The sequence below is a fragment of the Mobula hypostoma genome, chromosome 1 (genome assembly GCF_963921235.1).
Source record: "Mobula hypostoma chromosome 1, sMobHyp1.1, whole genome shotgun sequence".
In the NCBI taxonomy this organism is placed as follows: domain Eukaryota; kingdom Metazoa; phylum Chordata; class Chondrichthyes; order Myliobatiformes; family Myliobatidae; genus Mobula; species Mobula hypostoma.
The window spans coordinates 199058350-199084391 of record NC_086097.1 but is presented as its reverse complement, the minus strand read 5'-3'; the positions used below and the strand labels follow the sequence as shown (position 1 = coordinate 199084391).

Below are 26042 nucleotides of genomic sequence, written 5' to 3'. Positions count from 1 at the left end.
CCAGGTGGTCCACAGCAGGGGTGATTGATAGGTTCGTGGCCTAAGGTAGAGGGAGATGAGTTATACAGCTCTCGTTACATGCACGTGCACTTCAACTCTGAGTGAAAATGCGGAAAGTTTGAGGTTAATAACTCATTTCCTTCTACCTTAGGCCACGAACTTATCAATCACCCCTGGTAAGGTAAACCGGCGATGGAGATTTAATGCTAGAATTAAGAAAATGAAGACGCGTTTAAAGTTGTATTGAATGTTATGTTTAAGCCTCCTATTACTAACGTGTATTTGAGATGGAGGAGTCCAGGAATGGGTGCAGCAAAGACATCAAATGCAGTTTCATTGCACACTGGGAAAGGCACACTCCCGTTCATGTGTGAAGGGTGTTATGTTTTTTGAGTGTGTTCAGCATTCACCTATGTCCTAAAGTCAACAATCAGAGGGCTATATTCAGTGTATTCTGTAATAGAGAATAAGGTAAATATAGTTAATGCATGTGAGTTTACTCTTGATCTTCAAAACAATTCTAGATTTAGACAAGGTTGACTAACATGCAAATTGGCACAGATAAACTGAATCAATGATTAAAACAAAAGGATTAAATTGTGAAAGGCCTTTAGAAATGAAATCGATGTAGTATACAATCTGGGAGATAGCTCTGCCTCTCGAAAAAGCAAGTATATTTGGAAGAGACCAAATAAAATTGCAGAAATGTTCAAATACAAGAAAACTGGTGAAGATCCTGGGGACAGGAGAAACACAAGACAGCAAATGGTGACAGAACAGACAGTAAGAGCAATCAAACTAGAAAAGGAAAATAACTTGAAATATATAGTAATATCAATGTAATAAAACCTCTTGAAATTATTTCAAGGAAAAGAGGCTGATGTGAAACATCTGAGCCTTTCAAAACTGATAAACCTGATACTACAAGCACAGACAAGGAAATGGCAGAAGTCGAATAAGTACATCGCATCAGTGGAAAAACAAGGCAGTATGCCAGACATGCTAAGGGAACTAAAACTGAAGGAGGAATAGGGAAATCATTTGAAGCAGTATAAATAGGAACATAAAATTATAATTAACAAAACAAAATTAATGATAAGTAATAACACTAAATTATGACAAGTAGATGATACTGAATGTTTCCCATTTCAGACTTGCAAAGACAGTAGATGAAGAGATTTTAGTTGCCCTAACTACAATATCACAATATTTTCTTGATTCAGGAATTATTCATTTTGAATGGAAAATTGTACATTACCTTTCTTTTTGAAGGTGAGAGCAAAATGAAATGAGTAATCCTAGTGTGTGATGTAAAAGCTTTTTGTACGATATTATTGAATGCTTTTTGAATAATGCCTCACATGACATTTTCCCAGCTAAATTGAAAGTTGTACAACAAAGGGAATAAATTGGTACATTGACTTATTATCGTCACATGTACTAAGATATATGAGATATATGTATGGGCATGTGGCCAAGTGGTTAAGGCGTTCGACTAGCGATCTGAAGGTCGTGAGTTCGAGCCCCAGCTGAGGCAGCGTGTTGTGTCCTTGAGCAAGGCACTTAACCACACGGTGCTCTGTGACAACACTGGTGGTGCCAAGCTGTATCGGCTCTTCCCTTGGAAACATCAGTGTCGTGGAGAGGGGAGACTTGCAGCATGGGCAACTGCCGGTCTTCCATACAACCTTGCCCAGGCCTGCGCCCTGGAGAGTGAAGACTTTCCAGGCGCAGATCCATGGTCTCGCAAGACTAACGGATGCCTTTACCAAGATATAGTTAAGACTTTTCTTGCATACCATCCATACAGATCAATTCATTACAACAGTGCATTGAGGCAGTATAAGGTAAAAAGTATAACAGTATACAGAACAGAGTGTTGCAGTTACAGAGAAAGTGCAGTATAGGTTGACAATAAAGTGCAACACCATAAGAAGATAAATTGTGAGATCAAGGAATCCCTCTTATCACGCTTATCAAACATTCAATAGTTTTATAACAGCAGGATAGAAGCCTGGTGTTTGAGCCTGATGTTACGTGCTTTCGGGATGGGATGGGTGAGATCTTTGATCATTTTGGCTGCTTTGCCAAGGGACTGAGATTTATAGTCAGAGTCCATGGGGAGAAGGCTGGTTTCCATAAGGTGTTGAGCTGTGTTCACAACTCTCAGAAGATTCTTGTGGTTTTGGGCAGAGCAATTGCCACATTAAGCTGTGATGCATCCAGATAGAGTGCTTTCCATAGTGTATTGATAAAAGTTGATGAGGGTTAAAGGGGACCTGCCAAATTGCTATAGCCTCCTGAAGAATTAGGAGCATTAGTGAGCAATCTTGGCTGTGGTATCTATATATGTGTTTGACCAAGACCGGCTATTGGTGATGATAATATATAGATCTGGTAGGCATATTGGTTGAATGGCAGAAAGCAAATAACAGACAGGTACCTGAATTGGCAAGTTGTGATTATTGATTATTTCAAGAAAGTCTTTCATGTCCACATCTATCCACCAACACTGTAAATGTCATAGGTGATGAATAGAGAACCACATAGATAAGCAGTATTGTATGTAATGTAAAGGGAAACTTGAAATTTATTATTATTAAAACTATTATTAGTAGATTAAGCACCTGGGTGAAACTGTACAGAATGCAATACTGGCAGATGTGCATCTAAAAATAACATAGCAAAATACTGATTAAAATAGCAAAAGGTTAGAAACACTGGATATCCAAAGAGATTTATAACCATATAACAATGACAGCATGGAAACAGGCCATCTCAGCCCTTCTAGTCCATGCCGAACTCTTACTCTCACCTAGTCCCACCGACCTGCACTCAGCCCATAACCCTCCATTCCTTTCCTGTCCATATATCTAACTTATATTTAACTTTAAACGACAACATCGAACCTGCCTCAACCACTTCTGCTGGAAGCTCGTTCCACACAGCTACCACTCTCTGAGTAAAGAAGTTCCCCCTCATGTTACCCCTAAACTTTTGCCCTTTAACTCTCAACTCATGTCCTCTTGTTTGAATCTCCCCCACTCTCAATGGAAAAAGCCTATCCACATCAACTCTATCTATCCCCCCAATAATTTTAAATACCTCTATCAAGTCCCCCCTCAACCTTCTACATTCCAAAGAATAAAGACCCAACTTGTTCAACCTTTCTCTGTAACTTAGGTGATGAAACCCAGGTAACATTCTAGTAAATCTTCTCTGTACTCTCTCTATTTTGTTGACATTTTCCCTGTAATTCGGTGACCAAAACTGTACACAATACTCCAAATTTGGCCTCACCAATGCCTTGTACAATTTCAACATTACATTTGCAGAATAATGATGATGTATCTGTCAGTATATAGGCATTATTACAATAACCTTTATAACTACATCACCATTACATTCATAGCACTCTTGTCAATAAGTAAATAAATTGCTATTTAACTCTGAACCATGCCCATTGACATTTCTGAAACTAAATCTAATTTAATTAGTGGGCTGAAGGGCCTGTTCCTGTCCTATGTTCAATGTTCCACGTAAAGGATCTTTCATCTTTTTTTCAATAAAACTGGTATTAGTGACAGACAAAAACAGACACTCGTAAATGCCAGAAATGATTTACTTCCTTTACTAAATAAAGATTTATTTTGCAATTAGCATTTAATCAAAAATTATAAAAGTACAATTAACAGAAATACTTATCTCAACCCTATTATTCAGTAGAAAAATAAATTCATGATCTTTTGCAACTCAAATGGGAATTGTAAATTATCTGTATGTCACAGCTACTCCTTGATTCATCTTGCTTTACTCTTGCTTCTGACAAATTCCTCTCATGGTTTTTCAAAAATTTTGCGCTACTGTTTTGTTTCTAAACTCTAAAGAAGATCCCTGTCTAGTCTACGGCTGTCTACCTTTCAGGAAACCACTTTCCATCTAGTTATCACAAATTAATGACAAACAACAATTTCCCAGTGTACAGAAAACAAAAAAAGTAGTCTACGGTTTTGATCCACTTTTGTAAGAGAACTGACTGAATTCCCAATCCCATACTTGAAGGATTTTCTTAAATTCATTGTACAAAATTTTGTATTAATTAAGCAACCAATAAAATCACACAGAAATTGATTATTCTACATTTCAGTTTTTCTTAATTGTGCTTTAATTCTAATCCTCATAACCAAAATTGTGCATAGTATCACAAATCTGGTCCTTAAAAATATCATGTGAAATTCAGCTTTTCATTTAAACTTACAGAAAATTTACACTTCAGAGATTTATTTTTATCTGAATTTGGAGTTGAATAAATCCAGCCCTAAAGCATGCAGATGCTTTCTGACTCTGCTTTAATTGCCAGCAGCATGCTTAAATAATAAAAGGGTTTCCTAATTCTTCACAAATGATTTGCTTTAATATCTTAACCCTGCAATCTAAAATAAATAGAATAAGAACAGAATGCAATACTGTGTCAAAATGTGTAGCTTCACAAACCAATAACACTTGACTCTTTCTCTATCAAATTGAACAATTCAGAACAAAATAGCCGGTTTCTCAAACTCACCAAAGTTATTGTTGATATTTTATGCGGTATCTGTCATGAATTGCATGCTGAATATGTTTTAAAAATGGAAATAGAATCAAGGTTAATAAGCAAAATATCCCAAAACTGCTTCTCTCTGTCATTCTGTGTGCTGTTTGATATATCACATGGAATGTCTTTCACACACATCTCAAGAAACTATGCATGAATGATTTCTAATAACCAACATTCAATAATGCCATGTTTGAAAAGTTCCTTTAACATTGTATCCCTGTCCTAGTAATGTTAAGCAGCGTGCTTTAAATAAAATCTGTTATTTCGGGCAGCTCTTTAATGTCTTTTCAGTGATGTGAACATTTTTCTGTCTGGAAGGGAGATTGGCAAATTGCTCACAGGCCTGCAGGCTTAACAACAAAGTACACTTTACATCATCAGGAAATGCTAATTGCAAAATTGTAATCTATAAAACTGCTGCATAATTTGTTGTACTAATCCCTGTACCAAAGCTACAGATACTCAAGGGGAGAATTGTTTTAGTTTTTGAAGGAATCATTTCAATTATATTTGTTTTATGTTATGTTTTATTTGGGTATTAGAAAATAGGGATTCTTAGCCCATATGTTATAGCAAGATATAGCCAGAATATAGCAATGAAGAGGTATTGAGTGTAAATTGAAGTATAATTTCATGTTGAATTTGTATAAAATGGGAGGTATTGAATTAGGACCTTATTTCACACTTCAAATTTCTGTCCTTTGCTTTCAATGTAAGCAAACATCAAATGAACAAATTCAGTATTTTGTTTGACTACCCAGGTCATACCCTGGAGTCTGACGCACTGCATCACACAGTTCCCACTCCATAATAATTTTGCTCCTGCATTTAATTTTTTTCAAACTGAAAAAAAATCCTGTAGATTATATTATTCATATAAAAGTATAAATAGGCAGTATATGGTAGCTAACAAATGCTTGGAATAAGGGCTTGTGATAGCAAAATGTTCTGGTGAACCACCAAAATAGTTACAGTGCTTGCACTATTTTTGGGCATAGAAGATAACTGATATTATTGTCAAAGATCTGTGCATGAGTCATGGAAAGGGAGTCCAGAGACTGCGGTTAAATGAGGTGCTGCAGGGTGGCACAGTTTGAAATGCTGTATGAGTAAATAAATAAATGAGTAAATAAGAATGGAGGTGAGAAGGAACTGGATTGGAAATTGATCAAGAATGCATGAGTGACCGGGGCAGCAGTCAGGAGATCAATGGAAGGCTCAGGAAAGAGACTGAGTGTTTGGGGTGCGTGGAGGCATGCAGCTGAAGGATTGGTAATGGGGTCATAGAGAATCATTGGGGGGCAGGGTTAGGCAAGATTGTGAGGGGGAAGTTGAGAAAATTATTGGAGATCCTCTGAAGTTAGATTAGGGACTCTCCTTGATGGAGTTGGCTGAAGGGAGGTCATGGCAGTGAGGAGGGGATGAGAGCCATATTGAGAGTGGTTGGACAAGGGATTGAGGGAATTCAAGGTTGAGTTTAGATGAGATTGATTGAAGTGTTTGGGTGAGAGATTATAGCGATTTGGGCAAGATATTGCTTGGAGTGCAGTGGGGATGTGACTAGTAGGGGCTGATTGCGCAGCACAAGGTGGAATTTCACTTAAAGCCAAACTCAACATCTTCTGACAACTCTCCCTTATTAAAGGATGCAATTAAATCTCATGGTGCATTGATGCCTGGCTCTGCACAATCTAATTTCTTGGCTGTGAAATGTTGAGGTGCTTTGTGGCATTACAGCTACCCAACAGCTGATATTTTCAAATGCAAACTAATGGAAAAAAGATGACATAGTCATGTCACCAGATATCATTAACATTTGCAGATAGAAGCATCTTACAATAATCTGTAATTTGTGAAGGTCAAATAAAAGGGTATCTGTTATATTTTGTGGGTGAAAGAATAAATTCACTGCTGGTGCTTGAATATTCTTCACTCTAATCACTCCAGATGTAGATGAATCTCATAAAGTACATCAGCACAGTTATCAGAGTTAATGAGGCGTTCTGCTGAATCTATTTTGTCTTCAATTAACATGGCTGCAAAATGTAAGGATAAGAATTCCACATATTTTATTGGAAGAATGACTGTGTTTTGCTTCCCGTTTAATCTATAATACAAGGAGAGTTATTTAGCTGAGATCTGATCAATACTACCTTCACTTTGAAATGCAAATTAATGTTCATGTTGGAGTATTAAGAAATGTATTTATGGAAACTACCTAGCAATAGCAGATTCATTCATTTTGTTTTCTATTTGTTATATTGCCTCTCTCAGTCACTGGCTAAGCTCATCAGTTGATCAAATCCTCATCTATATCTTAGTTAATTCTAGGTTTTCCTATTCCATCTTGTTAGTAGCTTTCAACTCTTTACTCTCAATAAACTTGAGATCTTCAAAATTCTGTTGTCCAAGTTTTAGCTGACACCCATTTGTTACGTCTTATTCACACATTGCCCATGTCTGCAGAACTCCATTAGACCTCTGTGAGGCATACTGTACATCAGTTTTAATATTCTCATATCTTCTCTCAAATCCCTGCGTGTTTCTGCCTTTCCTTTTCTCACTAAACTCTGCTAGTCCCCTATGAGCAGTGAAGAAGCACAGATTTTATGCCTCACAGTGCCAGCAATCCAGGTTCAATCCTGTCTGTGCAGAGTTTGTGTGTTCCCCCTGCAATTGAATGGTTTTGCCTGAGGAGTGAGGGGTGGAGGAATACAGTTTTAGCTTTCTCACATATTCTAATGTTGAATGGGTTGGCTTGTTAGCACAGACAGGATCTCCCAGTAGCCACCCACTTCAACTCTGCTTCCTACTCCCATTCAGATATGTCCATACATGGCCTCCCCTACTGCCATGATGAGGCTAAACTCCAGTTGGAGGAGCAACACCTCATATACCGTCTAGGTAGTCTCCAGCCCCTTGGAATGAACATAGAATTCTCCAACTTCCGGTAATTCCCTCCCCCTCCCTTCCTCTATCCCTATTTCACATCACCTCCTTCATAGTTCCGCCTCCTCCTACTACTGCGCATTGTTCTCCTGCCAATCATCTCCCTGCTTCCCCTCCCCCACCCCTTTGTCTTTCAAATTACTGTTTTTTTTCAACTACCAGCATTCTTCAAACCCTCCCCAAAGTTCTTCCTTCAGTCCTGATGAAGGTTTTCGGCCCGAAACGTCGACTAATCTTTTCAACTGATGCTGACTGACCTGCTGAGTTCCTCCAGCGCATTGTGAGTGTTCCTTTGTTAGCACAGGAACAAGTCCTTCATTACATGAACACCGATGCTGATCGCAATGCCATATTCCTGCATTCCTTGTAATATTGTTATGTCACAAATGGACCCTATGATCTCTTTATACTTAATGGTTCTAAGGGACCTGCCATTTACTATATACTTTCCCTTTAACATTTGACCTTCTGAAGTATAACTCCTCAACTTGTCCAGATGAACTTCTGTCTCCCATATCCATATCTCCAACTGAAGTACTTCATTTGACAACTTTCTTCATTATCTAGAACTCCCCTTAATGTCTCTATTGCTTCTACTTCCCACCCTCCAACAGTACGCTCCAGAACCATCCACTCTTTGTGTAAAGAAAATATGCTTCACAGATCTCCTTTAAATTTTCTCCTTCACTACTTAAAGCTATGCCCTCTAGTATTTGACATTCCCACTCTGGGATAAAGTCTCTGGCTACCTACTTTGTTCATGCATTGCACTGTTTTATAAACTTCTATCAAGTGCCTTCTCCAGAGAAAACATTCCAACTTTGTCCGGCCTCTCCGAAGACTCTTCAAGCTGGGTATCATCTTAGTTAACCACTTCTGCACCCTCTCTAAACCCTCCATAACCTTCCAGTCATGGGATGACCAGAACTGGACACAGCACTCTAGATGTGGCCTATTGAAGTGTGAGGAAGTTGTAAATTGATTTCCGATACTTTTCACTCATTGGCCCAACGGATGAAGGCAAGTAAGCCATATGCATTCTTTACCACCGTATGTATTTGCGTTACTACATTATGGGAGCAATGGACATGCACTCCCTGAGCTCGCTGTGCTCCTAAGGGGCCCTGCCATTTACTCTGTACTTTTCCTTTTCATTTGTCAAGCTTCTTCACCAACTAAAATCCCACCAATTTTGGTGGCATCTGCAAAATTATCAACCCTTTGACATCTTTGACCAAATCAAACCACAGGGGTTAAGGTGCAGATCCTTGCAGAAAATAACTTGCCACAATTGCCCATTAACAGAAATACCTCTCCACTACTTCACTCTGTCTTGAATGGATGTCGGTTTTGAACCCAATCTTCCAACTCACCGTAAATCCCATGTGTTTTATTCTTCTGAATCAGCCGACCATAAGAGACTTTGTCAAGTGCCTTAATCATGTACATGTAGACAATGTCCACAGTTTTATCCTCTTCATTCATTTTTGTCAACACCTCAAAAAACTCATAATAAGTGACAGGGCATGCAGACTGTCCCTAATAAGCACATACACTGCCAAATGCAACTCTTACAATTCTGCAAATAATTACTTTCTGTAATTAAATCAAAAGTATGAAATGCATGCCTTAACTTTATTACTGGGTTAAGATTACTTTGAGATCTAAGGATGTAAACTCCTGACCTTGTTTCTCACTTAGTCAGAACATCCCTGGATTTCAGTGGTATTATATGACAAGTAATATTGATTTAGGAAATAGTGAATTAGGTTGCGTTTAAGTAAGTGCTAAAAGTAAAATCTAAGATAGCAATAATACGGCAATGCATGTTGACATTTTCAGATCTAACCTTTCATCAGAAGTAGTAGTTAGACATACATTATAACAAGTTTTAAGGAAATGAATCCTATTATACCGCTCCCTACTTTTCATTTACATTGAATTCAAAATTGGAAGAAATATCTAAAATTTGGCTAATTCAGTACCTTCCATTTAACAGTACCACCCAAAGACAAGTTTGCTGTATTTTCGATGTAAGTTTCTGGTCTTAGATCTATAACGTGAATAAAACATTGCATAATTTTAGTTATGAATGAAGTTACATGATGTGTGATATAAAATTTCTGCCCATTATTTTGCATACTTCAGTATTATGCTGACATAAATACAAATAAAAACTCTATGGAGCCTAATTTCAATTTTACTATTTAACATTTGCAATTTTAAGTTATTGTCCAAAATTATTTTAACTTAATTTAACTGGAACTCAAAGTGTTTCCTATATTGTGGGATGGCACAATGTACTTGACCACAATATGACAGCTTGTCTTTATTTTCTACAAGGAAGTATCAAAGCTTGGGTTTCCAAAAGGGAGCAAGAGAGATCATTATGTAAACAAAATAAGTGATGATCAAAATGGAGTCAATGTCATGGTCCGGTCCGTGAAATCCGCATTCCGGTTCACGGTCCGGTTCATCGATCCTTATTCCGGGTTTTCCTGTTTTCCCTTGTTCCATTGGGTGCCTTAATTGAGGCACCTGATTCTTGTTTTGGGCTGGCACATAAATACTTCTGCAAATCAAGGACTGCCTGCTGGACTGTTCCCTTCCCTTCCCCTCTGAATCCCTGACAGTTACCTTGGCAAGTGTCCTCAGCAGTCATCCTGGCCCTGCATCCTAGAAAGGGTCCCAGCCCTGCGAAAGCATCCTGGCCCTGTGCTCCAAGAAGGAGTTCCAGCTCCGTACCCAAGGGCCTAACTGAGCTGAGTCCAAGAGCCAAGTCCTGCCCTGGAGTTCCACGTCCTTCCCAGGAGTATCCCACCCAGCCCGGTGCTGGAGTTCCCTCGTCCAGTCCAGGAGTTTCCTGTCTAGTCCTAGCCACATCTAAGTACCTCATCCTGTCCAAGTCAAGGTTTAATGTTCTCATCCTGTGCATGTGCCTCGTCCTGTGCAGGAGTGCCACGTCCAGTCCTGTAGCCATATCTGGTCCTCGCCTAGATCCAGGGCCTGAGCCCGAGTCAAGACCCAGGTTCTGGGTCCCTGTCCAGTCTCTGGCTCGGAGTTCTAGCCCAGGCTCCTAGTTCCAAGTTCCTTGTCCTGGTCCTGCTTTCCTGCTCTTAGTCCTAGCCCAGGCCTGGTGTCCTTGACTTGTCCAGGGCCTGTGTCCATGTCCAGTGTCGTTTCTTCCTGACTCCCCTTGCTTTCTTGATAAACCTTGTCCTGTTCCTAGTACTTCAGTGTCTGTGTCTTGCATTTGGATCCGCTCCCAACGCTCCCTTATGACAGTCAATCATTATGTAGCAAACTGAAAATGATAGGCATACTCAGCAGGTCAGGCAGCACTGGTGAAGAAAGAAAAGAATAATGCTTCAGGTCAACAACCTTTGATTCTAAAGGATAATACCTTGAAATGAAATATATTTCAGTTTGCAGAGAAAGGGGAATGATGGAAACTAATGGAGAATAACAATCACAAGGGGTGTAGTGCTGGCTCAGGGATGTCGAGATTACTTGTTAATCACCACACCCCTGCCTGCAGCAGATATGTAGGAACAAGATTAGTACAGAAAAGGGGAGAGGAAAGGCACTGTAACTATGAGATACAAACCACTGAAGAAGCTGGAAATTAGAAACAAATCAAATTTTTGAAATGCTCAGCAGGTAAGTCCAGTTCTGATAAAACCAACAAGGTTTCTTACTTACAATTGTTGAATTCAATGTTTAGCCTAGAGGGGGTTTGGTACGTCTAATCAGAAGGTGAGATGTTGTTCTTTGAGCTTACATTATGCTTTGTTGGAACAGTGAAGGAGGGCAAAGAGAGACCAGTCAGAGTGGGAAGGAAATGGAGGGTCACCTTGCACATGAATAGTCGTGTTGTGCAAGGTGGTATCCAACCTCCGTTTGGTTTTCCAATGTAGAAGAACCTACCGAGTACGGTAAACTAAATTGAAAGAAATGCAAGTAATTCTGGTTTGATTTCCTGAAAAATGCATTTAAGTAGCAAGAAAATGAAAAATAAAAGTAGGCATTACAACACATGAGGTTCATGGATTATCAAAGAATGCTGGAACTACTCAAATGGTCAGGCCTGTTCTTTTATCATAATTCTTCAGAATGCTAAAGGTGGAAGAAAGATGTGGTTTTTGATGGCAGCACAATGAAATTGGAAAAAAATTACAGAGGATGGTCCTTTCTTTGACTATCGGACTTTGACAGGGTAGGAGTGTATTAGAACGGTATCCTGAGTCTGAGGGAAGGGGATGAGAGACGACGGAGCAAACACAAATAAGAGTCCTGTCAACTACAGAGGTGGGCAAGCTAAGCTTGATGAAGTAGGAAACTATCTTGTGGAAGGTGTAATTATCAGAACAAATAACACAGAGCTGGAAAAATCAGAGGAATGCAGAGCTAGAAGATGTTTGGTCATAATTGCTAAGGGCATCTGTGGGTTTGTAAAGGATATTGTTTGCTAATCCACCAGATGAGATAATGTCACAGAATCTGGGAAAAGGCAGGGAAGAATTGGAATCCAAGTGAAATCTGTTTTCTGAATGCTGGTGAAACTGAGGATGGGGCATAAATTTATAGCAAAGGCTCTGAAATATTTGAATTGTATATGTGAGCAGGAAGCAGCAAAAAAAATTGAGGGAGGAGACCTGACTAGAACCAAAACAAGGACTGTTCTACAGGGATAAGCACGGTTTGGAACGGTATTTGTTCCCATGGCCATTCTTACCAGTTGAAGGAAGTGAGCAAGTTAAAGAAGATGTTCAATGTGAGAATAAGTTCAGCTATTCAAAAGAAGGGATGGGAATTAGTTGGACCTCTCTTTAAGAACATAGAAAAATATTATAAAGCAATCATGGTGCAGGATGGAAGTGTAAAGGGATTGGATATTCATGATCAAAGGGATTAAGACATCAGAAGTGCTATTGATTTTAAAAAAGATTGATAAAATTGATTTATCAAGGGGAGAAAGAAGAGCTAAGACAGGAAGTAAATTGTCAATGTTTGTCTCTCAGTTCCAGTTTTCTCCTGCTTTTCCATTCATCTTCCATTTGTATCCCATTTGGCTGGATCAACTGTAATTAACATAGAATCACCACCCTCTCTCAGCTGGCATCACTACCACCTATTCTCTCTGGTACTCCATCCTATCACACACATTTCCTTTGTTCTCCCCATTCCCCCTTCTTCACTGTAATTAAGGCATGTTTGATTTCTAACCCTTTGAGGTTTGGATCAATTGTGAAGAATCTGACACTTTGACTCTAATCTCTCTACAGATTTTCTATATGACCTGCTGAGTATTTCCAGCAGTTTCTGGTTTGATTTCAGATATCCAGAATCTTTGTTTTTTTTTAATTTAATGAAGTTTCTAAATTTGTATTAAACAAAAGAAAAGCAGAGTTTAATTATTGTAAGAAAGTTCAAGAAAAAGTTAATCTTCGGAGCCAAAGTTAATATTCTAGAAAAGTGTAGTGACGTGTATTAATGAAGATGTAACTACTGCATTTCCTCCAAATTTAAAGGGTCCACCTTGAATGTATTACCTAGTATTGCTAATGATATCCACATGTTCTTTTTTACATAATAAGGAGAGGCTGGTTCTTTCAGTTTTACCACGATTTGTTGTATTGGAGATGATTAATGACATGTCAAACGTGGAAGATGAACATTTACAGCACCAGTTTCATAAAATCTACATACATCGATATGAAAATGTAAGGTGAGAAATCTATTTGCTCTTAATGTATTTGGTGAAACAAATCTTGCTCAAAAGAAGTTATCTTCTATTGAGTAAGACAATCAGAACTTACCTTTAAGGTCATTTACCTTTAAGAATGATCCACAAGGGAGTTAAAATGTTTCAAAGGTGGTCAGACTCTTTTAATATCTGCCAAATATATCATTGAAACCTGCATGACTTGGCTGATACTTATTTTCCAGACTTGCTTAAACAGTTAAGTAGGCCTGTCAATGGGATGGAAATTATTGGTCTTTATTCTCAGCACTTTAATTATGCAATGAATGATAACACCTACAAACCCATTTACCAGCTCTGCCAGCTGTGTGTTGTCACCAGTTGAGAGAGAATTCTCTAGAATAAAAGCAAATTTTGAGACAGATGCAGTTTTGAAAGGAAGCTCTGAGAAAACGGAAATGCTGCCTGCTGTTAACAAAATGTGAATTCAATAAGCAGGCACTACTAAATGTTGAAATATAGTGCCCTTAGCTGAATAAAGAAGTATTAATGCAATCTTTTCCATTTTTTATTTAGCATTCTTTTTGCAGACGTGAAGGGTTTTACCAACCTCTCTACAACCCTGTCTGCACAGGAACTAGTGGGGATGCTGAATGAATTGTTTGCAAGATTTGATCGGCTTGCACATGTAAGTTAAGCTAAGCATGTGTACAGTAGATAGCGTATGCAATTGAATTTAACAGGAAAACCTGACACAACTTGATTAAAAATTTCTTAAACCCATAATAATATTCTGCCAGATGTAATAAACACGTTCTCACTATTGTCTCCATGTAGGTATGTTTCATTTTCATTAATTAGTTATAGTTGTTTATTAATTGAATGGATTGTTTAAAATGATAGCTGGCATGAATGTTTCATAAACAGCCCCTCACCTGGTTTCACCTATCACCGACTAGCTCATACTCCTCCTTCTACCCCCCCCACCCCACCCCCACCTTCTTATTCTGGTTTCTGCCCCCTTCCTTTCATCTGAAAAAGGGTCTCAGCCCAAAATGTTGACTGTTTATTCTTCTTCATAAATGCTGCCAGTCCTGTTGAGTTCCTCCAGGATTTTGTGTGTTTTGCTTAAGATTTTCAACATCTGCAGAATCTCTTGTGTTCATAAATGGTGCTGCTTTCTGTATAAACTGAGTATGCTTAAGTGCCCTGGACATTTTTATAGTAACACAGAATTCATTCTGATGATTAAAAGAGGTCAAATTCACAATGTGCTGAATTTATTGCACTGCTTTAACAGAAATGAAAATGTTCGATTTCTGTATAAAGGTATATGCTAACGGTTGAGGCCACGTTTGTATTTACGTCTGAAGATAAAGAATAAATCAGAGCATTGAGTATAGGAGTTGGGATGTAATGTTGAAATTGTACAAGGCATTGGTGAGGCCAAATTTGGAGTATTGTGTACAATTCTGGTCACCGAATTATAGGAAAGATGTCAACAAAATAGAGAGAGTACAGAGAAGATTTACTAGAATGTTACCTGGGTTTCATCACCTAAGTTACAGAGAAAGGTTGAACAAGTTGGGTCTTTATTCTTTGGAACATAGAAGATTGAGAGGGGACTTGATAGAGGTATTTAAAATCATGAGGGGGATAGGTAGAGTTGACGTGGATAGGCTTTTTCCATTGAGAGTGGGGGAGATTCAAACAAGAAGACATGAGTTGAGAGTTAAAGGGCAAAAGTTTAGGGGTAACATGAAGGAGAACTTCTTTACTCCGAGAGTGGTGGCTGTGTGGAACGAGCTTCCAGCAGAAGTGGTAGAGGCAGGTTCGATGTTGTCATTTAAAGTTAAATTGGATAGCTATACGGACAGGAAAGGAATGGAGGGTTATGGGCTGAGTGCAGGTTGGTGGGACTAGGTGAGAGTAAGAGTTCAGCACGGACTAGAAGGGTGAAGATGGCCTGTTTCCGTACTGTAATTGTTATATGGTTATAATATAGGAAAACAATTCAACAACCAACTGCCTGCAAATCTCTAAAACCAGGAATTGGCAGTAGAATATGACAAATTGTCCAGACTGCAGTATTGATATCTATAGCTTATTTATTGGAAGTTTCAGATGGAGTTTTCAATACAGCAGTCTCATATCCACCAGAAACAATGTGAAGCTGTTTATGTATATGAATTGGGACCATACACTTATGGTAATTTTTAAGAGCAACCCCACCCCACAACCACAGGTTCAATGTACTTATTTGCTCTTTAACAGGACCAATCTTCCTGCTAGTCTGATCAAATATGATCTGAGCTTCCCACCAGCTTTAGGAAGTTGGATACTTGTCAACTTACAGAAATACAGAAAACACAGAGTGGGCAAGTCAGAACTAGGAAAAGAAAGACCAGTAAACGTATTCTAGATATGATGCAAATTAAAGTGTAGATGCCAAATAATAATGATATGCATTCAAAGTTATTTTAACAAGTAAGGAAATATGTGCAATATTGTATCAGACTGCAACAGATGAATTTCAAGCAGTTAGTTCAGCTTAAGCTTCAATGCATGATGAGGGTATATTATCCAGACCAAGATTTCAATGTAATGCTGAGAGATTATTATATTTTAAGAATCTTGAATGTAATTCAACAGCTGTGGTTACTCTGTCATTGAATACATTCCAGATGGAGAATGATAGATTTTTGAACATTAAGAGGATTAAGGGATATTGGGATCAGGCAGGGAAGTGAACGTGAGGTGAAGGATCAATTATGTCCTTATTGAAAAGTAGAGCAGGCTGAGGAGAATGTACAACCAACTCTTCCTCCGATTTATAACATTCCCATGTCATTATTTAGATAAGAATTTACATTCATCTGCTTGCCATCTTAGGCACAAAATATGCTGTCCTTTTTCCGAAAATCTTGGCCGAATCTGTGTACAACCAAAATCAAGTTATCTACTGTTCTTCCATTATTGTATCAAGTCTTTATATGTACCATTTGTTACATCCTCAAGAAGGTTCAGCAAATTTGTCAACACCTTCATTGAACCATATTGATGCTGCTTGACTGGTGAATGAATTTCTAAGTTATCTTCCAATACTGCTTTCATTACGCTTGCCAAGATTTTTCCAGTAGCAGCTGGGGGTTAATCGGCCGAAAGCTTTCAGCTTTCTGATTTCTTCTTTCCTTGAAGAGTGGTGTTATATTTGCAGCTTTGATTCCCTGGGAACTTTTCAGGATCTTGGGATTTTTGGTAGATTATATCCAATGCATCCACCATTTCTGCAGCCCATTAAAGATCCTAGGATATTGTTCTCTAGTTGGCCTTCTCTGGCTATATGCAATGTTTAAAGTTTCTCTTTCCCTTTACCCCCTGTTTTTCTATTACTAGTGGAATATATTAGTCACTTACAGAGTAACCAGACCCAATATAATTGTTTAGAGTCTCTAGTACTTCTCTACATCATTAATTCACTAATCTCATCTTCTAAAGGACTATTGCTCACTTTATCTATTTCTTTCCTTTCAGTTTCACCATAGAAGCTCTTGCTATCTGAATTTACATTATTTGCTGGTTTGTTCTCAAAACCTGCTTCTCCTTAAACCATAAAACCATAAGACATAGGAGCAGAAATAGGCCATTCAGCCCATTGAGTCTACCCCGCCATTTCATCATGGCTGATCCTGGATCCTATTCAACCCCATACACCTACCCTCTCACTATATCCAGTAATTCCCCGATCAATCAGGAATCTATCAACTTCCACTTTAAATATACCCATGGACACTTGGTCTTCATCGCAGTCTGTGGCAGAGCATTCCACAGATTCACCACCCTCTGGATTAAAAAAATTCCTCCTTCTGTTCCAAAAGGCTGCCCCTCAATTTTGAGACTGTGCTCTCTATTTCTGGATACCTTCACCAGGGGAAACATCCTCCCTACATCTACCTTATCTAGTCTTTTCAACTTTCAGTAGGTTTCAATGAGATTCCCCCGCATTCTTCTAAATTCCAGTGGAGTACAGGCCTAAAGCTGCCAAATGCTCCTCGTATGTTAACCACATCATTTCAAGAATCATCCTCATGAACCTCCTCTGACTCTTTCCAATGACAATACATCCTTTCTGAGATAAGGGGCCCAAAACCGTTGACTGTACTCCAAGTACAACCTGACTAGTGTCTTATAAAGCTCCAGCATTATCTCCTTGCTTTTACATTCTATTCCACCTGAAATAAATGCCAACATTGTATTTGCCTTTTTTTTTTTACCAGACTCAACCTGAAAATTACCCTTCTAGGAGCTTTGCACAAGGACTCCTAATCCCTCTGCACCTCTAATGTTTGAAACTTCTCTCCATTTAGATAATAGTCTACACTATAGTTCCTTTTACCAAAATGCATTAGATTAGATTATGAGGACACTCAGTCATCGTTTATTGTCATTTAGTAATGCATGCATTAAGAAATGATACAATGTTCCTACAGAATGATACCACAGAAACACAAGACAGACCAAGACTAAAACTGACAAAAAACACATAATTATAACATATAGTTACAACAGTGCAAAGCAATACCGTAATTTGATAAAGAGCAGACCATGAGCACAGTTAAAAAAAGTCTCAAAGTCCCGATAGCCTCATCATCTCACACAGACAGTAGAAGGAAGAAAAACTCTCCCTGCCATGAACCTCCAGTGCCGCAAACTTGCCGATGCAGCACCCTGGAAGCACCTGACCACAGCCAACTCTGAGTCCGTCCAAAAACTTTGAGCCTCCGACCAGCCCTCCGACACCGAGCACCATCTCTGCCGAGCGCTTTGACCCCAGCCCCGGCCGCCAAGCAACAGGCAAAGCTAAGGATCTGGGGCCTTCCCCTCCAGAGATTCTGGATCGCACAATAACAGCGGCAGTGAAGCAGGCATTTCAGAAGTTTCTCCAGATGTTCCTCTGTGCTTCTCACGTCTGTCCCCATCAAATCAGGATTGTGCACGGCATCCTAATTAACAAATAACAGATATTCATTTCGAGTGGCCGCTGAACGCTGTGTCGCGCCACCATCTTCTCTTCTCTAATTATTATACAATTATCTCTCATTCTCTCATTATCATACAATTCCCAACACTGCATTCCATCTGCCACTTTTTTGCCCATTCTTCCAATTTGTCTAAGTCCTTCTCCAATCGCATTGCTTCCTCAGCACTATCTATCCCTCCATGTATCTTTGTATTATCTGCAAACTTTGCCACAAAACCATCAATTCCACTATCTAAATCATTGACAATGTGAAAAGTAGTGGCATTAATACTGACCCCTAACAAACACCACTAGTCACCAGCAGCCAACCCAGAAAATGCCCCCTTTATTACCATTCACTGCCTACTACCTGTCAGCTATTTCTCTATCCATGCCAGTATCTTTTTTGTAACACCAGAGGATTTTATCATCTTAAGCAATCTCATCTGAGACACCTTATCAAATGCCTTCTGAAAATCTAAGTAAATGACATCCACTGCCTTTCCGTTGTCCACCCTGCTTGTTACTTCCTCGAAGAATTCTAATAGATTTTTTGTGGCAAGATTTCCCTTTACAGTAACCATGCTGACTTTGACTCATTTTATCATTAATCTCCCAAGTGCCCCGAAACCTCATCCTTAATAATAGACTCCAAAACTCTCCCAACCACTGAGCTTAGGCTAACTGGCCTATAACTTTCACTCTTCTGTCTTCCTCCCTTCTTAAAGAGTGGAGTGACATTTGCAATTTTCCAGTCCTCCGGGACCATACCTGAATCAAGTGATTCTTGAAATATCATGACCAATGCATCCGTTATCCCTTCAGCAACCTCTCTCAGGACCCTGGAATGTCATCCATCTGGTCCACGTGACTTATCCACCTTAATATATTTGAGTTTGCCTAGCACTTTTTCCTTTGCAATAGCAACGGCACTCACTCCCGCTCCCTGGTACTCACGGACCTCTGGCATACAGCTAATGTCTTCCACAGTAAAGACTGAAGCAAAGTACTTATTAAGTTCATCTGCCATTCCTTTGTCCCCCATTACTGCCTCACCTACATCATTTTCCAGTGGTCCAATATCAATTCTCGCCTCCCTTTTATTCTTTATATAACCGAAAAATTTCTAGTATCCTGCTTTATATTAGCTACTCGTTTGCCCTCATATTTCATCTTCCCCTCTTTATAACATTTTTAATTGCCTTTCGTTGGATTTTAAAAGCTTCCCAATCATCCAAATTCCCACTCACTTTTGCTACCTTATATGCCCTTGCCCTGGCTTTTATGGAGTCCTTAACTTCCCTAGTCAGCCACAGTTATCTACCTGTACCATTTGAGAACTTCTTATTCTGTGGGACTTAGCTGTCCTGCACATTGTGAACTATGCCCAGAAACTTCAGCCTCCTCTGTTCTGCCGTCATTCCTGCCAGTATCCCCCCTCCAGCCCACCTGGGCAAGTTCATGCCTCTGTAATTGCCTTTATTCCATTGCGATACTGATATATTTGACTTGTGCTTCTCCCTCTCAAAATGCAGTATGAATTCAATTATATTATGATCACTATCTTCTGAGGGTTCCTTTATGTTAAGCTGACTAATAAAATCTGGGTTATCACACAACTCCCAATCTAAGATAGCCTTTCCCCGAGTAGGCTCAAGCACAAGCTGATCTAAAAAGCCATCTCATTGGCATTCAACAAATTTCCTCTTTTTCGATCCAACAGCAGCCTGATTTTTCCAATCCCCTTGCATATTCAAGTTCCCCATTACAATTGTGTCATTACCCTTATAACATGCCCTTTCCACCTCCCTCTTCATTTTTTTTCTTAGTCATCTTTCTGCCTGATTTCTAAAATTGGGCTGAGTTCACTGCATGCTTTTCCTTCAATTCATTACCATCCTTATCTTCTTTAGTTAGCCACAGAAGATGCTTCCTTCTGACCTTCCTTCTTTTTCACTAGTATGTACCTTTGTTGATATAGATGAAAAATCTCTTTAAATGTCTGCCACTGCAATTTTAGGCTTTTTTTTTTAGGTATTACCTCATGGGGTTATGGTTGTTCTCTCGTCTTCCATACAGCATAAAATTCAGCTGTTCCAAAACTCTGCTGTCAGTGTTCTAACATAGACCAAGGCCAGGTCATTCATTGCCCTGTGCCACATGCCTGCACGATATCTAATCTGATAATATCTTGAAGTTAAACTTATCACCCCAATATTCAAATTCCTCATGACTTTCTCCCTTCTAACCTGATAATCTCCTCCTGCCCTACAACGTGGAGATCTTTACTCTTCAATTCTGGACTTGTATCTGTTATGTTTTGGAAATCTAGAAATTACTCAAAAGAAAAAAAACATGAGGTGGGAAATATGTCCCTTAGTTTTACTGCCCTTGTCTTTAGTGAGGCGCTCACTTGTGATGCGGTGGTGTTGTGACGTATACCACTCTCATAATTCTTCCGTATAGCCCTTAATGAGGTGGGGTTACTGAGCTTGGCAGGTGAGACTTGTGGTTGTGAAACAATCTCAGGTTTTTGGGGCCTGCTCCATCATGGTCGTTGGAGTTGACTCTGAGACTGACAGCTCTGGACACCTTTCTTCCCTAACAATTGACTCTGCTCTCCTCAACTGATCAATGTGTCATCTTCAGATGACATCAGAAGCAATCTCCACTGTGGAGGGAGCGGTCCAGTTCTGTCCTTAACCTTTCCAAGTACCCTCCTTTGAACATCTCTGTATCCCTCGCCGGGACTTCTTGTCCCGGAGTGAAACAACAACCCTCCTTGTTTGAGGAGCCCTCAATTTGTCTCTGCTGTTTGTCCTGCATACTCCTTCTGAAATTGGGTTTGAGGAAATCCAAGCCTGAGCGCAAGGGATGACCCAGGAACAGCATAGCTGGTGAGTTGTTGGGTGTGGAGTGTGCTGCATTGTGACATGCAAGGAGGAAGTTGGCGAGCTTCTGATTCAATGTTAGTGTAGTGTGTTCTGCTGAATTTGCTTACAGTGCGTTCTGTGGACTCTGGGCAAACCTTTCTGCCAAGTCTTTTGTAGCTAGGTGGTACGATGCAGATGTAATATATCCTATTCCATTCATTTTCAGGAATGACTGAAACTGTTCCACAACAATCTGTGGTCCACTGTCACTGACTAATTGTTTTGGAGCACCAGTCCTTGTGAAAAGGCTTCTCAACACGTCAACAGTACGCAAAGCTGTAGTGGTGGCTATTGAGAACACTTCTGGCCCACTAATGGCTGCACCCACAACTACCAAGAAATTTGTACCCGTGAATGGTCCAGCAAAATCCATATGAATCCTTGGCCTGGGCAATGCAGTCCTTTCCCAGAGATGGAGAGCCGCTACTCTTGGTATCTTCTGGACATGGTGTTGTCTTTAATAGTGCATGGCAAGCTGGTCGATCTGCTGATCTATCCCAGGCCACCAGACAAAGTTTTGAGCCAACACTTTCATCTAGGCATAGTCAAAATGATCGCCATGTAGCTCCTCCAACACTTTAGCTCTCAGCTTGAAACAAACAAAACTCTCGATCCCCACATAAGGGAACTTCCCACCAAGGGCAAGCTCATCCTGGTGCTGATAAAAATAAGGGAACTGGAATTTCTGCTACACATTCCAGCCATTGTGAGTGGCCATATAGACCTGAGAGAGTGCGATATCTCTTCTGGTTTCCTTTCGGATCATCTTTGCCTTAATAGGGAGATTTTAAATTTGGGAGAATACTTAGAGTAGTGTCCTCTTTTGAAAAGTTTCCACTTAATTCCTTTTCCGAGGATAAAGGGGACAATCCACAGAATTTCCATGATTAATTGCCCTCTTGAATTCAATCCTGTAATAGTGTCCTGCAAGAAACAGAGCCCATCTCTGCATTCGTGCTGCTGCTGTTAGTAGAACATCCTTTCTGTGGATTGAAAATGGACGCCAGTAGTTGATGATCAATAATGAGGGCAAACTCTCTCCCATGCAGGTACTGGTTGAAAGGCTTTACAGCCCAAAGCAGACTCAAGGCCTCTCTGTCGATCTGTGCATGATTTCTCTCTGTAGCGGTAAGAGAAAGTGATGAAAAGGCTATGAGGCTTTCCATCACTCATAACATGTGACATTTCTGCACCTCTACCATAAGGTGAAGTAACATAGGCCAACTTCACTACACATTGTAGATCATAACGTGTGAGTACAGTGTCCACTGTCACAATTTCTTTCGGCTTTTGGGAAGCCACCTCACACTGCTTTGCCCATATTGCCATTTCTTCCCAACCTGTAGTAATGAGTTCAAGGGGTACAGTACAGTAACCATGTTTGGCAGGAACCTGTTAGAGTAATTGACAAATCCTAAAAAGGACTGGAACTCTGACACCCCCTTTGGCCTTGGGGCATCCACCATTTTCTTGAATTTTCTCAGTATACTTGTGAAATACCTTGTGTGGCAGTGCTGTGACCACAGTAAGGGACGCTTGGTTTAAAGCATACTTGTTGAATCATAGTCTGAGCCCATAATCTTCTAATCTTTTTAACACTGTCTTGAAATTTTGTAGATGTTCCTTTTTATCCTTATTGGCAATAACGATGTCATCCAGGTAACACTGAGTGCCAGGGCAACCTCGCAGCACCTGCTCCATAGCTTTCTGCCAGGTACTGATGCTACTCCAAAAATAAGCCTCTTATAGCGATAAAGACCTTTGCGAATTGTTCATGGTGAGAAGCACTTTGGACTCTATTTCCATCTCCATCTGCAGATGGCCTCAGCTAAGTCCACTTTGCTGAAGTTTTCCCTCCAGAAAGGTTTGCAAAGATATCATCCATCCTGGACAGAGGGTATTGATCTATTTTCAGTACTGGCTTGATGCTGACATTGAGATCACCACAGATCCTGAAAGACCCATCCTTCTTGGCCACTGGGACCACTTCTATTGCCCATAAGCTCCACTCAACATTGGAAAGAATTCCTTCAGTTTCCATGCGATCTAGCTCACTGGCAACTTTATCAAGAATGGTATATGAAACTGAATAGCCTTTTTAAAACTTAGGCATAGCATTTTCATTTAAACTATTGTACCCTTGATATGTCTGAGTTTTCCCATGCCATACTTGAACACTGCTGTGGCATCATTCAGTACCTTTAGTTATTCACTTTCAGTTGACTCCATTGCAGGGGATGTGGCATGCCAATGGCGGATGGATCTCTAATCAAGTTGTAGATGTCTCAGCTAATCACAGCCTCACAATGCTGCCCTCCTGTTTTTACCGCATACAAGCTTAACGTGCCCTGTTGGTTGCTGTATTTCACTGCAACAAATGTCATTCCCATGGGAGTTATCTTTTCTTCAGTCTAAGTTCCAAGTTGGATATCTGCAGGCTTCAATTTAATACCTTTGAAATGCCATTCAAATTCATTTTGTGAGGTACACACATATGTTATGGAGGTGTAATAACTTATACCATTCACATAATTCTTTCATACAACCCGTAATGAATTATGTAAACAAATAAAGAATGCTTAATCAAACAGTATAGTTACAATATTTCTTAAATATTGCTGAAGTATTAAATACAGTACAATATCTAATCCTGTCCTATCTATTGCCCCATTATTGGTATCCATTCCTTTATTTGCTTAGGCTTCAAATTCTGGATTTGCAATCATCTCTTGTTCCAAGCCCCAGTTTTCTCTAACCCTCTCTCTTCCTTTAAGCTTCACCTAAAACCCCGGCCACCCACATTTCTTAATATTTCTTAACACCACTTGGCTTCAGACTTTATTCAATAATACCTAGTTCAGCCAATAAAGACAAAAGAGAAAGAAACTCTTGTGATCGATGTGAGAGAGGCAGAGGAATGAAAGGTGGGGGAGTAGCATTGCTTGTTAGGGAAAATATTACAGCAGTGCTCAGGCAGGACAGATTAGAGGGCTTGTCTACTGAGTCCTTATGGGTGGAGCTGAGAAACAGGAAAGGTATGGCCACATTAGTGGGATTGTATTACAGACCACCCAATAGTCAACAAGACTTGGAAGAGCAAATCTGCAGGGAGATAGCAGGCAACTACAGGAAACAAAGTTGTGGTGGTACGGGATTTTAATTTTCCATATATTGATTGGGACTCCCATACTGTTAGGGGTCTAGATGGTTTAGAGTTTGTAAAATGTGTTCAGGAAAGTTTTCTAAATCAATATATAGAGGGACGAACTAGAGGAGATGCAATATTGGATCTCCTGTTAGGAAACGAGTTAGAACAAGTGACGGAAGTCTGTGTAGGGGAGCACTTTGGTTCCAGTGATCATAACACCATTAGTTTCAATTTGATCATGGACAAGGATAGATCTGGTCCTAGGGTTGAGGTTCTGAACTGGAAGAAGGCCAAATTTGAAGAAATGAGAAAGGATCTAAAAAGCATGGATTGGGACAGGTTGTTCTCTGGCAAAGATGTGATCGGTAGGTGGGAAACCTTCAAAGGAGAAATTTTGAGAGTGCAGAGTTTGTATGTTCCTGTCAGGATTAAAGGCAAATTGAATAGGAATAAGGAACCTTGGTTCTCCAGGGATATTGCAACTCTGATAAAGAAGAAGAGGGAGTTGTATGAAATGTATAGGAAACAGAGAGTAAATCAGGTGCTTGAGGAGTATAAGAAGTGCAAGAAAATACTTAAGAAAGTAATCAGGAGGGCTAAAAGAAGACATGAGGTTGCCTTGGCAGTCAAAGTGAAGGATAATCCAAAGAACTTTTACAGGTATATTAAGAGCAAAAGGATTGTAAGGGATAAAATTGGTCCTCTTGAAGATCAGAGTGGTCGGCTATATGCGGAACCAATGGAAATGGGGGAGATCTTAAATAGGTTTTTTGCGTCTGTATTTACTAAGGAAACTGGCATAAAGTCTATGGAATTAAGGGAATCAAGTAGTGAGATCATGGAAACTGTACAGATTGAAAGGGAGGAGGTGCTTGCTGTCTTGAGGAAAATTAAAGTGGATAAATCCCCGGGACCTGACAGGGTGTTCCCTCGGACCTTGAAGGAGACTAGTGTTGAAATTGCGGGGGCCCTGGCAGAAATATTTAAAATGTCGCTGTCTACAGGTGAGGTGCCGGAGGATTGGAGAGTGGCTCATGTTGTTCCGTTATTTAAAAAAGGATCGAAAAGTAATCGGGGAAATTATAGGCTGGTAAATTTAACGTCGGTAGTAGGTAAGTTATTGGAGGGAGTACTAAGAGACAGAATCTACAAGCATTTGGATTGGTTGGTTGGTTGTTCGTCCATTGTTGACGTCGATGAGGACCTCAACACCATTATGATGGTGTCAAGACTAGCGCGTGATTTGGATTTAAGTGAGGGAGAGTTGCGCAGTGTCAGCCTCACTCTCTCTTCCCAATTCCCATCTGGATCCAGTGGCAAGACAGAGTCTAGACGGCTGGAGATGGGACTAGGCGCAGTGGATGACCAGGACGTCTTCTGTGTCTTGTCCTGCTCTACACGTTCCACGACACTTGCAGAGACCGCCTTCTTGACCGTTGGACCTTCCATAGGTCTCGTCCGCTCAATCCACTGGTGTCTGTGTTCACGTGCTGGAATAGACAACTCCCTATCACACCAAGGGTTTGAGACCCGTCGGCTACCCTCACCTGGTTTAGCCAGCTTGTCGAAGCCGTTGCCTGGGGTGTGGCTGCTGTCTCATGCAAACAGCTACGGGGAGCCACAGGTGAGAGCTGAGTGCCAGGTGGGGACCAAAGGTGGACTAACCACCCTGAAAAGGACGCGACATGTTC

The 26042-nt window shown here is 40.0% G+C and overlaps 1 protein-coding gene across 4 annotated transcripts in view; it reads left to right on the top strand.

The window, feature by feature from the left end:
• adcy8 (adenylate cyclase 8 (brain)) overlaps positions 1 to 26042 on the top strand; it is a 156556-nt gene that overhangs the window by 5583 nt on the left and 124931 nt on the right. For all 4 annotated transcript variants that reach the window (XM_063062962.1, XM_063062952.1, XM_063062943.1 and 1 more), the window contains exons 3-4: positions 13144 to 13274; positions 13827 to 13938. In XM_063062962.1, coding sequence (XP_062919032.1) covers positions 13144 to 13274; positions 13827 to 13938 — 243 coding nt within the window. The remainder of the gene's footprint in view (positions 1 to 13143; positions 13275 to 13826; positions 13939 to 26042) is intronic.